Below are 18,294 nucleotides of genomic sequence, written 5' to 3' on the forward strand. Positions count from 1 at the left end.
CACTTGGTGAACATAGCTTTCGATGTCATGCCAACCTGGATTACAGCTGAGGTTATGCTGGCAAGCTGTGGCAGCAGAATGGACATGAAAGCTTCGCTCATTTGTATAATTGCAAGCTTCACATTGTTTAAGGGCTCCAGCTGTCGTGTCACCATGAAAAAAGAGAGAACGCTTGAGCTGCTCACAGAATGTGTTTCTGGTCCCCTAGAGGCGTCCCCTTGACCTGACGACCGCACTTTTGAATCCGGAGATATTGAAGGCCATGGCCAGCGTGGGAAAGCATCGCCAGATAGACTACTTTCAGGGCCACTTGCGGATAGCACTCAATGATGGTGAGTTGTTTGACTGCCTGAATTGCTTGGTTCCCTTGCAGCGGTCTCTTGTGCTTTAAATATTAAGTTAACATAGTATATTAACATAAGGCCAAACATACATATTAACATATGGCCAAACATACCCTAGCACATTAGGTCCTGCCCCTCACTCTCTTGTGAGCCATGTTTTGTAGGGGCGCGGATTCTAGCAAAGAGTAAAGATACAAAAGCTCGGGTAATAATTGAGGTTTTCTTTATCCGAAAGAAAGGAAGCATGTGCGTCAGCGACCCATCAAAATCTTTATATGAGGCTGAAAAGAAATGTTTAACCAGTATGCTTCCATATCAATCTTGAACTGATTGTGTTCCTTGTGTCTAAGACGGCTATATAAGTGTGTGGTGTGCCTCCAAATAAAGCAGTTGTAAGTGGTGCTTTGTCCCGTGCCCCTTCTTATTTCTGTGTGTGTTCGGCCCTAGTACCTCAGATAAATTGGGACCAACTCGCCCAACAAGACGTCCTTTTAAGTTAGGTACTTCAAGAATGCCAAATGTGTACATGTATACATCATTATCGATAAGCTTGGTAAGCCAGGAAGGACTTAAAAATTAAAGATGGTGAAGTCACCTGAACATTAAAGGGGCCCTGAACGCTTTTGACGATTTTCTACAAATGTACTGAGTCGTTAGAGTAGGCCCTTCTGATCATTGACACATCTAAGTGCTCTGAGTAAAGTGTGTAATTTACTATAAGGTTTTAAAAATGCACATCGCTGCCGATTGCAGCGCACTGCTCGGCGGAATTTTAAGCCGCCCCTACCCATATGACCGAAATCACCCATATGACATCAGTGGGGCGAGCTATCCGATTGGCTGACCAGGGTGCGTGATCGATAATTTTTCCAACTTTATGGTAAACAAATGATCTTCATAATAGTTGGAATGTTAGTTAATTTGTTTTTATAAAAAGAAAGTAGCATAAAGAGAATGCACAAGAACAATTTTTCAGTACACTTAAGCACTTCCGGCACACAGCAAGTGTCGTCTGCTTGTGTTACAACGTACTCCATTTTGACGAGAGCTCTGCGGTCAGAGTTGGTCTCAGTCTTTTCGCGAACACTATGATTCGACTTTGTTGCCTTGTGGACTGCAAACGTAGCGACTGGCAATATGTCAAGCTGCGACATCGTGTCCCTCTGCAAGGCAGCGTACGAGCGAACTGGCTGCTGCGCATCGGACTGCCGCTATCCAATCGGCGCCAGGATTTTCGCGTTTGTGGCCGTCACTTTACACCGGAAGATTAACGCAATAGCGTTTCGCGAGTCAAACGTAAGCTCAAGGGGACAGGGTCTGGCCGCTTGACTGTGCCGTAACGGGACGAGCCGAGATGAGCAGAAGGGCAAATGTGAATGGTCTGCACGGTGCAGCCACCTGGTGGCATAGAGCTCAACCATACACAGTAGCAGCAACGAAGCATATTCTTCTTTGCTGCTGGTGCGTATTTTTCGCAGGAGTGTAATCATCAACACGTTTTTATAAATGTTTAAAATGTTTTACACTTGGTTAGAGCAATATTAGCGCTTTGTTTGGCTGGTTAAGTGCTGTGCCAACAAGTGTCTGGACCGTGCAGACCGATCAGGTCGCTCACGTACGTCTACGCCAAAGTTCCTTCATCAGCTTGAGTTTGTGCCTCCAGTCATTTGCCGAAATGACCAGCTTGCCTGTGGTTGACGGAATACCAGACACGTTCGGCGCTACGACAGAATGCTCGTAACGCACGCTGCTTCGATAGCTCTTGCTTGGGGTCGATAGCCAAGCGGCTAGCGGAGAGGTTTCGCGCGGGCTGAAGCGGGCTCCAAAACCACCGGAAGTGGACGATGTGACGTCGCATCGTGACGCAGGACCAGTGAAGGCGGAGCTTAGCCCCGCTCGCTCGGCGAACGAGTTGAGGAGGAAAAGCATGGCTGGGAAGGAGGGTAACTTACGTGAAAATTTACGTGAACGAGCACCTATGCCCTACCCTAAAGCAACTACTCGGAAACGCTATAGGTAGAAAACGCGACCATGGATGGAAGTCCGTCTGGTCATATAATGGCAGGATATTCGCGAGGCAGTCTGACGACACACCCATTGTAAGAATACAGCATCACGAAGACCTTTCGATGATATGCTAAATGTTGTGTTACATCTTGTACTTTCTGTTCAAAATGGAATATTTTGAATTTGCACTACCACAAAACGTTCATCTACAAGATACCAAGCTTATCTCTGTTTTGCATTTCAATTCCCGTTCCGCTATTCACAAAAGTGACAGTATCTCTTGTCTTCTCGACCAATTTTCTTTCCGGTTCGACGTCATCATGATTTCTGAAACTTGGTTTCAAAATAGCTACGATGTCGTCGGCCTGGATGGATATACTTCTTTTTACTTAAACCGTCAGAATAGGCGAGGGGGTGGCGTTGCCCTTTATACTAAAAATAATTACCATTACGAACTGATACCAGAGTTTACATTCATAAGTCTTGACTGCGAGATGTTAACTGTCAAGGACAAGAAAAGGGTCTTATCAGTAATATACCGCCCTCCGAGCGGAAGTATTGAGAATTTCATTGATTGTTTTGGTAAGCTACTGGAGTTCTGTTCATTTAATAATGTTCATTTCGTCTGTGGAGGCGACTTCAACATAAATATTTTAGATAAAAATAAGCATGTGCAGGATTTAAACAATCTACTACTATCATTTGGCTTTACCAATCTGATCACTACACCAACGAGGGTTACTCAATCTACCTCATCTGCCCTTGACCTTCTTATTACAAATATAGAAACCTCAGTCTGCACCACGGGTACACTTTCTAATGATATTAGTGATCACTGCCCAGTCTTTATAGTGTACACATTAGATAACAATATCAAACAAAACACTGAATTACTTACCTACCAACACATTTCTAATGAAGCACTGGATTTATTCAGTCTAGCTGTAGGTACGCAAAACTGGGATTCCGTGTTAAAAGAAAAAAATGTTAACAAAGCGTATAACAAGTTTCTTGAACTATTTGTGCGCATCTACACTGCGCATTTCCCCTTCAAGCAAGTTAGGAAATCAAAAACGATACGAAAACCGTGGATTATGAATGAGCACATCAAAATGATAAAAAAGAAGAACCGCCTTTATCATGCGTTCTTACACTCCAGATCAGAAATTAAACTTAAGGAATTCAAAACCGAAAGAAATAAACTGAATAAAATACTAAGGCAGGCAAAAATAGATTACTATCAACGTCTGTTTTTTGAAATCGACAAGAAACGTCCGGATGCGGTTTGGAAAATAATAAACAACGTTTTAGGTCGTAAAACCAAAAGTAGTGTACCCAAGTCGATAAGCTACGCAAATTGCGAATTGATCGGTAAAGCACTGGCAGACCATTTCAATACCCATTTTGTAAATGCAAGCGTTACGCACAACCATGACTCCCAAGTCATACATTCGCTAGATAAATGTGTTTCAGCAACTATATTTATAGAGCCAACTGACGAACATGAGGTGTTTACAACAATAAAAAATCTTAATAACAGCAATGCATTGGATATTGACAATTTACAAATTAAGCCAATAAAATATGTCTTACATCACTTGCCATTTATCCGCACGTTGGTCCATATATTCAATCTAGCTATAGAATCGGCGACTTTCCCAGACGGCATGAAACGAGCTAAAGTATCTGTGCTATACAAACATGGCGATATAAATAATGTTTCTAATTATAGACCAATATCTGTCCTTCCCATTTTTTCCAAAGTGCTAGAAAAAATTATTGCTACGCGCCTAACAAAGTTTCTAGACAGATATAATGTAATAACAGACTCACAATTTGGTTTTAGAAAAGGTAGATCTACGGAAGCCGCCCTTTTATCCTTGAAAGAAAGTATTGTGCAAAGCATAGACAACGGAGAATTCGCCCTTGGGCTCTTCATCGATTTTAGCAAGGCATTTGATTCCATCAGTCATGACATTCTTAAATATAAACTATCAATATATGGAGTACGCGGACATCCACTCGCTTTAATGGAATCATATCTCAGAAATAGAACTCAGTGTGTATGTATTAACAACATCCTATCTTCTTTCTTGACACTTAAAAATGGAGTGCCGCAAGGGAGTGTTTTGGGCCCTCTATTATTTAACTTATATATCAATGACTTAGTAAATATAGATCCTACAGTTGATTTCTTTATATATGCGGATGATAGCACTATACTCTTCTGTGGAAAAGACGCAAACGAACTAATTATCAGATGTAATGCATTGCTAATGAAATTATCTGATTGGTCACATTCAAATGTGATCAAAATTAATCCCACTAAAACGAAAGCTATTCTTTTCAGAGCCAGAAACAAACCTTTTCAGTTGGAACATTCAATCACTTATTTAGGCAAACACATAGCACTAGTTAATGAACATAAAATACTTGGAGTAATATTTTCATGTCATTTGAGTTGGGATGCCCATTTTAATTACCTTAGAAACAAGTTTTCTGCAGTCGCCGGTGTACTATCTCGCTGTAGAGCTTACATGCCGACAAAAGCCAAGCTACAAATTTATCATGCATTGTTCACCTCGCAATTTAATTACTGCAGTTTAGTATGGGCAACGACAACGCGAACTAACATAAATAAAATAGTTACATTACAAAAGACACTTTTCCGACACATTGCTAATATTGAAGCCCGATCAACAACAAAAACATTATCGCAAACATACCAAATCATATGGGTAGATCGATACTACGAATATCGTCTTTTACAAATATTTTATTTTGCAAGAAAAGAATGGAGAGATTTTCTTACATCATTAGCGACCTTGCAGCACCATGACATACCTGTGCATTTAAGAAATCCTGAACCTTGGCTTGTACCGCGCTTTCGCACCGAGTATAAGTTGCAATCTATTAAACACAATTTGCCGAAAATGCTAAATAATCATGTTCACGCTAATAAATTCTCTCGTAAAGAGTTGAAGATGTATTTCGTTAACCTATAACACATATATTCATGTATAACGATGCATATAAATGTCTATGCTTTTTCTTGTTTGCCTATTTGTTTACTTGTATAAAAAAAGGCATCTTTTTTTACATATCCATTCATAAGCATGTAACTCAGTTTTTTCAATTTTATGTTTAGTTTATGTTTAGTAAACTTCTGCTTACGTTTTTTGTACTAAAAAGTTATTGTTATCGCGTTGCCATGTATAACGCCTCCTGGGTCCAGTCAAGCTGCTGACGGCAGCTTTTAGCCCGGGAGGACGTTTCTAGTCTGTACTAGAAGAAGAATAAACTTGAACTTGAACTTGAACTTCTAATCGCTTGTAGCTCCATTAATACGTAACGCTTCACTTAAATTGTGGTGCGAATGTTCTACTTGAGCTGTACCCTACGCGTCTACAAAATTTGTCCGAACCGTTTCAGGGGCCCTTTAAAACACCAGCTCTACATGGTCTCAAGCACACTAAAAGGATCCTGAAACAATTTTGCCAATGGTGTACAAGCTTACTGAATCGGCAGGGTAGGTCCTTCTGGTTAGGAAGGGGCCCTAACCCTGAACTACATTTTATCCCTGAAACCCTGAACCCCGATAGGAGCCCTGAACCACTTTTTATTGAAGTGAAAATAGACTATTTCAGAAATACTTTGCTGCAAAAAGTACTTTCAATGCATTCAGCAGAAGCAGAGTTAATGACAATCAAACACGGCCTCCACTGTGTTCCCATTCCTTCTTCACTGCCTTGCTCTGCAAAGGCTGCGGAGGAATGGGGCGTGCCCACAACGCTCCACCTTCTAAATGTCACCATGGCATCCAGTTCAAATTTCATTTTGGATACATACCACAGCTTCCGATTTTAGTGCCTACAACACGATAAACATAAGTCAAATTTGGTCGTCCTCAGCAAGCTGCAGTGCACTTAGCCACTGGACTTGTGGCGGCACCCCGCGGTGGGCCGCAGTATCTACGCTACATAGCTGACCACAGCTACCAATAGCAGTCACATGTGGGAATCTGCCTTATTATGAAATAAAGCGTCCAGAAGAGAATGAGGAACACGCTTCTGTTGAAACGTGAGCATTTGAGAGAAAGGTGACTTCGCACTTCACTTGTCACTCGGGCGAGCGATACGATCGGCTACCCATGTTACGTGATCGGGAATACTTGAAGCATGCCACTGCATTTAGCCTACTTTGAATAGCATACCTATATATGGTAATTTGTGTTCCCTTAAAAATAAGTACACATATACAATAAATGTAGATGTTTCTTCAAATCAATGGTGCACTTCCGCCTGAGAATGCGGATAATCTACTGCAGTTCAAAAGTATGCGAAGGGGGTTCTCACATGAGAATAGGAGCAGCGATGTCTTCTTTGATGGCAGGAACGTGCTATGTACCAGCGCTATATTATGCTCATCTTGCACTGCCCAGGTGTATGCGGGGAATAAACTGCAGGGACTACATGCTGTAGATGACAAGAGTGCTGCACGTCAATTTCAACACCTACTTCCTTGATCAACACAGTGATCACCCGCAGTTTTGAAAAGAAAGGCGATTTTAGCTGTAACCGTAGGTTCAGCATTTGTCATAGTGCAGGTTTCGTACATAATCTGCCCAGATTGGTACCAGAAAAATGCCCTAACAAGCTGAGATACAGTGACATGTTTCGTACATAATCTGCCCAGATTGGTACCAGAAAAATGCCCTAACAAGCTGAGATACAGTGACATCGGTGGGAAGTGCAAAACTGAGAAATAAAACTAGTTTCACTTTCATTTTGTCCACTAGTATTCGACCTCTGTGAATTGTAGAAATGCATGTAAATTTTTGAAAGAGTGCTCTATCAATATTAACATTGAGGATTTATGTTATATGCTGCCTTAATGTTGAAGTTGTGCTACAATTACTTGATAGTTAGTACAATAGGCCTAATATACCAGGCCCGCTATGTTGTGTAGTAGTATGGATAATTAGTATAGTTGGCATGTCATCACATTGCTCTATTTTTCCAGCATGCTTGTGTGTTCTGTTGGCACCACTCATTAACAGAAGCCACTGTAGTTTCCCTCAAACTGCCAGAATATACAATGAAACCCTGGTGGTGACAATGACATTGCTTTAAAGTTGCAGTGATATTGATCTGTGCTTGTATAGTTTCTCTTGCAACATTACCACGTTTTGACTGTGCAGTGTTCCATAGCCCAGAAACTGATAAGGGCAGGGATTTCCTCAAGTCACTGGCAAGGATGGTCGGCATACTACAGGTGAGATTGAAGGCTCCCTTAGTACTAAGGGGAATTTGAGTCAGTTACTGCATTTAACTCTTTGGGTGCCGGGTGTTTTTCCAAGTGCAACAATTTCAATTTCTTTCCAAGTAACACATTAGCAGGCTTTAAATTCAAATGCTGTTTATTGATGATATGTTGCTGAACATTTATAAAATAAATCTGGACATTCAAGGAAAATAATTAAGACGTGTAGTAATTTATTATATTAACTAATGCTACTCGGGCAGCACATAGCCTCTTCATTGGTGTCATTGTTCCTTGAAGACATTGCATAATTTCATTTCATTTCATTTCATTTTTATTTCCTTAAAGACCCCCTGCAGGGGGTTTTACATAAGGGGTGGGTTTAACGTGAGAAAGTAAAACATTCTTTTTCTTTTCATGATGACAGGTGGGATGTTACTTTTTCTAGGAAGGTTGATGGACAGGTGATGGCTACAATTTCATGGGGAAGGTAGTTCCAGTCGCTTGCTGTTCGGAGGAAGAATGACGGAGGAATGAAGAAAGAAATAAACATTAACGACTTCTGAATCAGAGTTCATAAGAGACCCTTAAATTTCTGCATCAGCAGAAGTTTCTGAATTTCTCCATCATTCAAAATATGCCAGTATGCAGTGTTGTAAAGTAAGAGACATGAGCAACACTAACACTCGGTAAGCTTTGTCATGCCATCTGTTTAAAAACAAAGCCTACCATACAAACTATTTGTTTAACATCCGAGTATTAGGTGGCGCAACCAGTCTACGGCTGTTCCACATTCTCAAGTTATCTCTGGCATGGCCAGGGGTGTGCGTTGGTGGCTAAGCGAGTACACTTGGTCATGGCACTTCAAGGCTGGCGGCAACGAAAGTTAACGTCGGCTGCATAGTTAATAAAAGAATAGCATATATAGTGATCTCTCGTTAAGATGAACTCAGTTAAGCCGAATTCTCTCATATAATGAAGAGCATGGGAATGTTTGTTTGGTTTTCCATAGACTGAATGCAAAAAAAATCCGCTTAAGACGAACTGCCTCAGACGTACTCTTTGGTTAAGACAAACATTCTGAGTGACCGCCACCACTACCAATCCAGGGCTGCGCGCATCCAGGCACCCTACTGGAGGCCTGCGGTGCACATTGCTTGTGTGCAGAGGCAAAAACAAGAGGAGGAAACAAAAAAGTTTGTGACATTTCACTTCGTGAACGCGAGTGACGCACAAGCGCATGGGTGCTATAGCGCACACAAAGCCATCGGCCCTCTGTGCACCTAGATGCCTACACTGTCTGCATCACAGATTGTATTCAAGACTGGGCTCGCACGGCCATGTCATATGCAGCAGCCGCCCGAGTAGGGCGCCCCCTTGCAAACGTACCCTTACTAACTACATTAACAAGCATGGTGTCAGCGCGCATAGGTAAACATGAATACATCACACTCAATGACTGCGAATGTTCACAGTCAAAATGCTGGCATGAGGGATTGTGGCGGGAGCAATGAGTGAGGTGACCTTTTGCTGTCTCTCGCTTCAACGAAAAATGAGTGGCAAGAACACACTGCACGCAAAGCTATGAGCCATCGGCCCACCTAGACTGTGCCCCCAAAGCAGATCGCTTTCAAGATAAAGGCCGTGCTTCCTCACCCTTTTCCTCCCTTGCGCACTTGAGATTGAACCGCCATCGTTGGCTCACCGTTTCATGTTTTTACTCGTACACACAGCGTACGGTGTGCGAGGACTGTGTTGTCACGAGACAAACCCGGTATGTCCGTATCGCCAACAAAACCTGTAGCAACTGCTATTGGAGGTCAATGCAGCACGCATCTGCCTACGTTCTTCCTCCGCGACCTTCGCCTCGTTTCTCCTTCCACTTTGCCCAACTTCACCTAGCCTTTCCTCTGGGTGGCGTTGCTTTGCTGCACGTTCAGCATGCTCTTTCGTAGTTTTGCTAGCTAGGAGCTTGGCACCGATAACCTGGGAAGCGGCAGGTGCCTGCTTGAACTCCCTAGTGCCCTAGTGAACTTCTTCTTGCAGCACAAAGGCATAGAAGGATTTTTCAGCTTATTAAATGAGATGATGTTGTTTGTGGCTGCTCGCCGATTTGCTCAGAAGCAGCAAACATCCATCACGGACTGGATGAAACCAAGCTAGAGTACCACTTGAAGACAGTTTTTATTATGTTCAGCTGAATAAATGCTATTTATGTCGTCTTTCCCCCATTCCAACTCTGCTTCGTTTACCGTCTTGAAGTAAGATATTTGGATGCACCTGATCATGTTATTTATTCTTTTGACAAGAGGAACTTCTGATTTTCATGGTGCCTTCTGGTTCGTTTTAAAGGGAGTCTACTGTATACTATTGAAGTAAATTACTTAAAGCAATAAGGCGTGTAACTGTCTAATTTTCCTATTTGCAGCATTTAAATAACTGCTAAGCAAACAGTGCATGCACCTTGTGGTGTGCGGGGACAAATGTTGCCTCAGAGATTTTTCAGTGTGTTATGGGAAGCCCTGGTCTGTGCCTAATCTTGGAGGTCATGTCAGCAAGTCAAGTGTCATGCATTATGCATCACTTACGGAGAGCGGTGATGGCAGCATTCTTTTTTTCAGTTATAGTATCAATGCCTACTTTTGCAAGACCTTTGTAATGTGTCAACTCGTATTTAATACATAAATGTTTACAAGGAGACTGCTCTATATTTACGCCATCTGAAACTGGGATTACTACGCAGTTCAAAGTTTTGTTACACCTGGCATTTTATTTATTTATTTGTTTGTTTGTTCGTTTGTTCACCTATTACAAGCACCCTCAATCGCCGAAGCTTTAAAGAGGGGTTGGAGTTGCAATTGAGAAATCAACCCAAAATTCAGAAAAAAATGTGGCATCATTATACAATCGTTAAAAATAAAAAAAATAAAAGAACGCTGAAAAACACTAGCTATAACAAACAGTAAATATGGCATTACACTAAACAAGAAAAGTGCCTACTTGAATGAAGGGGGAAAAAGAAAACAAACAAAAAAGCCAGCAGCAGCTAATGGTATGACAGATGCATACGTAATATTGTTATGTTGCATAAATCACAATTGAAGATGTATTTACAATATTTACAAGCAAAACAACAATGCCTAAACAAGATGGCTGTTGAGACCGATTTCACCATTACACATATGAATACATATTTACTATATTTACAAGCGAGACAACGATGCATAAACAAGATGCCTGTCGGGACCGATTCTACCACTACATGTCAAATCGTCTTCTGTCTGGCGCCGCTCTTGGGTGCACCGTAACATGACCCCCACCTGTGAACGTACTCTCTTGGCACTAATTATAAGGGCATCAAAGTAAGGCTTCAGCCTGGACACATGCACAACGTCCGTGAGGACATGCTAGTCCAGCGTAGTGATCATCAAGCTGACGCAATATCATGTAGGGCCCTGTGTAGCGCGGCAGCAGCTTTTCCGACAAAAGCCGAGATGGCCGAATGGTGTCCATAGGAGGACAACGGAGCCAAGAGTAAATCGAACGGCCGATGTCGGCTGTCGTACTGGATTTTCTGCGTGGCCTGAGACTCGATGAGCCTGGGAGCCGGCAATCTGGCATGCCTTGTGAGACCAGGCGAAGACTTCCTGACCATATTTAATGGGAGTGTTCGTCGAGGAAGGAAGTGGTGTGTCAAAGGGCAAAGAAGGGCGGCAGCCAGACAGAAGGTAAAGGAGTGAAAAGCCAGTGGACTCGTTATGCGAAGAATTATAGACTGAGGTCACGAAGGGTAATGTGCTGCCCCAATCACTGTGGCCATCGGTAACGTACATAGACAGCATTTCTGTCAACGTGCAATTGAGCCACTCCGTCAGTCCGTTTGTCTGCAGATGGTAGGCGGTGGAAAGTTTGTGCTTGGAATAAGAGGAGCGAAGTAGATCTTAAACTACTTGGGACAAGAAGGTGCGGCCACAATCAGTGAGGAGCTGCCGTGGTGTGCCATGATGGATGATGACATCATGTAAAAGGAAACCTGCCACCTCAGTGGCACAGCTTGTGTGCAAAGCTCGCATGATTGTGTACCGGGTCCCATAATCAGTCGCGGCGACCCACTTATTGCCAGATTTCAACGTCAAAAAAGGGCCGAGAAGATCGAGACCGATGCAATAGAATGGTTCTGAAGGCACATCGATGGGATGAAGGCGTCCAGTGGGCAGCACAACAATTTTTTCATAGTGCTAACAGAGCACACAAGCTGCAACGTAGCAGTGCACAGAGTGGTACAAGCCTGGCCAGTGGAAGCGGCACCGTGCGCGGTCATAAGTGCGCGAAACACCGAGGTGGCCTGCTGTAGGGGCATCATGCTACTGTTCAAAAACTGATGTCCGGAGATGGCATGGTACAAGTAAAAATTCTGGTCATTCAGGGCGTAAGCTGCAGCAGTGGAGCATGTGATTGTGGAGAACGAACATGTGCAGCATAGGCTCTGAATGTTCAGAATTGAGACGATCATTGAGAACATGTAAGCAGTCATCACTCCATTGTTCATTGCGGATGTCATGCAGATCAGAAATGACCACGACGCAAGAGTCGGTGTCAGCCTGATCAGAGGTCCATCGACGAAAAGTACTTGACTTCGTGCAAGCAGTCCAAGGCGTCATCAATGCGCAGCAAGGAGTAGACCTCCTTGCGTGTGATATTGTTGAGGTGCCTGTAATCTACACAAAAGTGCCAACTGCCGTCCTTCTTGACAGGGATAACAGGGGATGCCCATGGACTCCAAGATGGTTCGATAACGCCTTTAGTCAACATCTTATCGACTTCTCATTGTATCACTTGTCGTTCAGCATATGAAACACGTTATGGCCAGCGGCATATCGGATTGGCGTCTCCGGTGTAAACACAATGGGTAACTGCTGATGTCTGGGCTAAAGGGCGGCCGTCTGGGTAAAAAATGTCGCTGTAAGTTTCTAAGAGATGGCGGTGATCAGCAGCTTGTGCCGGAAGATCAGGTGCAATCGTCTTGCTAAGTTCGTCTGTGAGAGTCGGTGAATCGGAGGTTCCTGCAGAGGGCGATGAAATATCGGCGTCAAGAGCCAATATCTCGCAATCGTTCACAGGCGAGATGTCACCCAAAGACCTCTGGAAAGAATTTGAGTCTAACATTTAAAATTATGGAGAGGGAGCAAAGTACGGTTGTCTGTAACAGTGAGCAGGGTATGGGGAAAGGCCAAATTTCTTTCAAGCAGTATGTCAGTGGTGGGACATAGTACACAGATGCCATCAGGAACAGATAGGAATGACAGTAGAGTGATGTACGTAGTGGCTTGAGGCGACGGTCGGATGTTTTTGGGAGAGCATAACCATGGTTGTGTGACTAGTGGACTATAGCAACCGTGAGGCAGTTCAAGCTGAATGACACTAGACGTGCAATCAAATAGGGCTGAACGGGACGTTAAAAAGTCTAAGCTAAGTATAACGTAAGGGCATTGTTCGTAACGTAAGAACATCATTCCAAAGCGGCAAACAAAACAGTCGTTAAGCGCCCTGCAATGCCACTGCGAGCAGTGCACATGCCAAGCATGGTAGGCGTTTCACCGTCGGTGACGTGGAGGGTGTGTGATGCAGCGGATGTGAGAACTTTGTGCAGGCGTCGACGCAATTGGGCACTCATCACGGATACGTGCGCGCCACTGTCAGTGAGTGCTGGGACACTTGACACTATCGAATAAAACATCCATCAAGCTCTGTTCGGTCGGCAAAGTGGTGAGAGGGTTTTGTGGTCGAGTCGTCAATGCAGCATCGCCTCCAGGAGCTGCATCATTTAGTTTTCCAAAGACGGGCGTCAAGGCTGCATCGGGAACAGTGGGCGATGAGCCTGCGCCCATAGGGACAGTGGTTGACGAGCTGATGGCAAACGGGACTGGTGGCGTCAAAATGACGACGCGGGTCTGTTCTAAAGAGCACGAGCGTCAATCTTCGGCGGTTGCAGTGCCCTTGGAGGCTGGTAACGATGATCGCTCTGTTCGGGGCAACAATTACTGGTGAATGGTGGTCGCAGAGGGGAGGCGACAGTATGGTTGTTACAAGGGCAAGCAACATGACCAATCCTCCAGCAGGTAAAACAGATTGGCCGATCGCCTGTGGTTTGCCACTCGGCTGGATTTCAGTGGCGTGTAGGATACCATGGACCAGTCAACAGACCTGGAGCATGAGATAGCTGTGAAGCAGTAATGGCACATACAGAATGAACTCCAAGATTAGTGAGTTCTCTGCAGACTATTGCCTGCACAAATGGTGCTGTAGGCAAGTTGTTCTAATAACTGGGACGGGAAAAATGGCTGCACGAGCCATGGCTTCAACTACTTGCTGCACTGTGCATGTCAGGTCATGTGATGATGGTCGCTGCACTCCTAGCGTGTCGTTGCAAGAGGACGTCGCAGCTGTGTTCGGCGGACGTGCGAACAGCGTTGCAGTGCGGCATCTCTTGGCCTGTTCAAAGCGTCGGCTCTCTTTTATGATGTCATCTACTGTTTCACAATTTTTTCATATGAGCAGGTTGAAAGCATCATCAGCGATCCCCTTCAGTATATGCCCAACCGTGTCTGACTCAGCCATATCGCTGTCGGCCTTACGGCAGTGAGCCAGAACATCCCTGGAAGAGACGTATGATTCTGTGGACGTCTGGGTGAAGGTCACTAGTTCTTTCTTAACGGTGCTCTTCTGCCCGGCAGGACAGCCGTTAAGTCCCTCAGCTTCTGCTTGCACGTGTCTCAGTTAAGGGGAGACGTGGGTTCCAAAACCAATTTTGTTAATTTTAGTGTGAACTTCATGATATTTAATAGTATTGTTCAGTTTTTTCTGCTGATTGCAAATATCTAATTAGATTTTGTATATCCACATTAGAACAAATGATGCAAAGTTTTTAATACAGACATTCAGTCAATTTCTTACGGTGCAATCCCAGTGGTGGTAGCCACATTTCAGTGGAGCCGAAATGCAAAAAAAGTTAATGTGCTTGTGTTGTAGCGCTTCCCAAGTGGTCAAAATTAATCCAGAATTATAGCATGGTTTTGGAACATAAAATCCCAGAATTCAAATTAAAAAATGTATATCTCTCGCACACTCACACAATTGTGCATTCAACACAGGTCACACCTAGATCTATAAAAGCCCAGGACTGTAGGCAGAATCTATTGCTGGCTTGTACCTCTTAGCAAGCTTGTATGTCAGAGCATTTCTGTTTGTGTGATCCTTGTTGGACATGTGAAGCCTCCGACGATCCTTTCGCGCATGCCACACGTGGAGCACTCCAGCACAAGCTTGGCTCGGAGCCCGTACTCCTTGGCGGGGTCCTTCGAATGCAGCGTTTTCTTGCCAAATACGGGACGCGGTAACAGTCCCAGAAAGTCTTGTACGATGGATAAATCCATTCCGCTGTTGCTGACGTCCTCTTTCGTGTCAGCACCCAGCAGCTCAAACTTTCGCTCCGTTGCAGGCTGCGACGCCAGGCACGTTTTTGCCTTATCGACGATCGCTGCGCGCTTGCTACTTTCTTCAGTCGTGAAGAAAACAGTATCTACATGGTCTGTGCCAACACGCAAGGCATGGGTGGACACGAAGTGTTGATGCTAGACGTACCAAGCTGCAGCTCGGAACTCGATCCAGCAGAATCTTCAGGCAGACCAGCAAACGGCAACTCCGGGTGCATGACAGGCCGCCTTCGCGCCTTGCCGAACGCTTGTCGCGTAGTAGTCTTCAGACGACGATCTCCTCCAGCCATTCGGGCGGCGAAAAAGACACCTTATCAAACGTTGTCGAGAAGCAAGCGGCTGAAGAAACGTTTATAGGGGTGCAACAAAACCATAGAGAGAAACACGCAGCACACACGAGAACGACCAGCCTGTCGGGCACGCGAGAATCGGCACCCGAACCGTGCCAGACCACTAGGAGCGAGGCACGCAGGAGGCATGCGTGCTTTGGCCAATCAGCGGCACGGGCGCATCCTTCAGAAATGACGCGATAGCGTCGGTTCCTCCCCACCTACACCATTTTAGCTGCGTTTACATGAATGTGAGAGTGTCGCATCGCATTGCATTTCTAGCGCATCGCATTCATGTAAACAGTGGTAATGCGCTAGGAAGCATTAATGCACCAGGTGAGGGTAGATTTACGAGTGCGAGTCGACTCTTGCGGAGCATGTAAATGCAGGATCGTCGCATTAGGAATTATGGGAAGGAATTATCTGCGGGACTGCTGCACTGGTGAAGCTGCAAGAAGCAAAATGGCGTCCCCCATGGCAACTTCACTCGCCGCAGCGTGCTCTCTGCGAACCTTTTTCTCTGCAGAGGAAACCACTGCTTTCCTTGCCATCATATGTGAATTAAATATTTGTGAGCTGTTAATCATTGACGGCAGAGCACGTCGCGAACCGTCTTGCACGCAAAAGTGCTTTAATGTAGGCCGACCGCATCCAACGACGTCGCTGCTGATGCTGCATGCATCAGCGTACAGGATGACGTGAAAGTTAGCCCATACCGACAAAAGTAGCCTAAGGTGGAGACGGAACGCTGCATTCCCAAGCATTTTGAACGAGCGTCAGGCTCTCGGTAGTCAGTACAGTCGGCACTCAGCCACCAACGTGCACTCCGCCCACTACCGAAAACCAGTTACACCGGAAGTCGGCTGCACTTCCCTTGTACGACACCATGTGGTGCTACGTTCTCGCGAAAGTTAAAAGCCCCTTAAACTTCGTAAGGTAGTGACACTGTCCTCCTCCACCTTCACTCCCCCTCGTTTCTCCTCTCTTTCACGCTCCCTCCTCAACTGTTGCACCGCCTACACTGTTCGAGCATAGCAACGGCGCCAACATGCGCTCCTCGCCACTCTTCTAGACGCTTCTCGAGCAAAAATGGCGCTGATGCACGGCGCGAGGGCCCACATGATGCTATTAGGCCAATAGTGATGCGGCGTCGGCCTCGGCCAGAGCGCGTGAGGACGAGGCGGCATTCTTCAAAGCATGGCAGTACTTTACGAAGTTTAAAGAGCTTTAACGCGAGTTAATGCGCTGCATGTACACGATGTCGCATCGCCTCTCCCAAATGCTTTTGGAAATGCAATGCACCACTGTCGCATTCATGTAAATGGGGCTTTTGAACCGGTGCAAAATACGCACAAAGAAAGCAGCTTCCAAAGAAACTCAAAATGGCGCCTGCCAGGCACCGCGTTCGCAAATGACGACGGCGCGAAGTTCGAACATTTTTGGAAATTTTTTGCTAATTCCACGGTCACCGTGGCCCGTATAAGTGCGTTTTTTATTATTTTCCCGATTAGATTTAGGTTCGAGATTACACGGAGGGATTCTTGAATGTATAAACATAGCAAAAATTCACTTTCCTGAAAATCGACTTTTTTGCTTTTTTTTTTGTCATTTCAAGACCCGTGTCTCCCCTTAAGCTCTTGCTCGTGGTTGTCATACCACACTTTCGCCATGCCTTGTAGGTAGAAGACCAAGTTAACCAACATAATCATCAGATCCCCTTTGTTGTGGCCACTTATACGCTCATACGTGGTGATCCAGTCTTCCACATCGATGTGGTCAGTGCTGCAGGACGTTCCTTGATCCTGTAGCTGAGCCAGCACAAACGTCAGGGTTGTAGGCGGTAATGTAGGCCATGCCATGTCAGGTCCTCTTCCGAGTCATGTTGTGCTGTACGAAATGACGACCACTTTCAAGCTCCGTTATTGTTTCTCATAGGTACCCCGCACCTCCACCAATTTGTCACATTTCATAAGTCACATGTGAAGATGTCTTTACAATATTTATAAGAGAGACAACGATGTACAAATAAGATGGCTGTCTTGACTGATGCCACTACTACACGTCAAATTGTCGTCTTCTGAGGCGCCACTCTTGGTTGCGCCGTAAGTGTATGAATGTTCAGTGAATGTGCACCCAGCGAACAGATACTTGATACGTATTACAAGGGGGAAAAAATTCAGTCATCAGTATCCCAAGAAAAAGAATCAAATAAGGATTTGTGATAAAATGTACTGTCGATGACATGCAGTAGAAGCCGGTTGGTGGTTCCAGTCGTGGTGCATGTCATGAAAGAAGAAAGTCTTTAAATTGCAGCGGGTACATCTAACTGTATTTTTGCATTCAACCCGAGACGAACAGCAGTTGGGTGATGAAATGAGCTGGTTGTGCCCAGACAAGACGCGCGATTGTAAAATTTGAAGAAAACACAGATGGAAAACCTTTTGGCGCAGTAACCGTGAAGGCAATGATAAGCTATATTGCAGTAGTGTTACGCTGGCTGTGCAGTTGTAATTCGAAACAATAAGGCGAGTTGCTTTATTCTAGATGAGTTTAAAGGCTCGAGATAGGTTATGTTTGTTAAGGTCTCACGTTAAAGCTGCATATTCTAATTTTGATGGAACAAATGTCTCATAACTGAGTATTTCTAGAGAGACAGGTGTTGTACGGAAGTCGTGCCAGAGATACCCTTATATGTTGTTAGTGTTACATGTTATCAAGCCAATGTGAAGTTTACAAGTCAAAGGAACAGTTTCGAGAACACCTAAGTACTTATAGCAGTTATGAGAACACCCAAGTACTTATAGAAAAATACAGACTCTAGTGAAATATTGTTTAACTTGCAAGATGGAGGACAAATTT

General features: G+C 44.6%; 1 protein-coding gene across 3 annotated transcripts in view; it reads left to right on the forward strand.

Moving 5' to 3' along the window:
• The window catches only part of LOC139051392 (centromere protein I-like), a 118,676-nt gene that overhangs the window by 49,978 nt on the left and 50,404 nt on the right, over window positions 1-18,294 (forward strand). For all 3 annotated transcript variants that reach the window (XR_011509372.1, XM_070528411.1, XM_070528412.1), the window contains 2 exons: window positions 209-332; window positions 7,552-7,625. Coding sequence is in view for 2 of the 3 variants with exons in the window: in XM_070528411.1 (XP_070384512.1) it covers window positions 209-332; window positions 7,552-7,625 (198 nt within the window). In the remaining variant the exon portion in view is untranslated. The remainder of the gene's footprint in view (window positions 1-208; window positions 333-7,551; window positions 7,626-18,294) is intronic.

This window comes from Dermacentor albipictus, unplaced genomic scaffold, assembly GCF_038994185.2.
Source record: "Dermacentor albipictus isolate Rhodes 1998 colony unplaced genomic scaffold, USDA_Dalb.pri_finalv2 scaffold_11, whole genome shotgun sequence".
NCBI lineage: Eukaryota > Metazoa > Arthropoda > Arachnida > Ixodida > Ixodidae > Dermacentor > Dermacentor albipictus.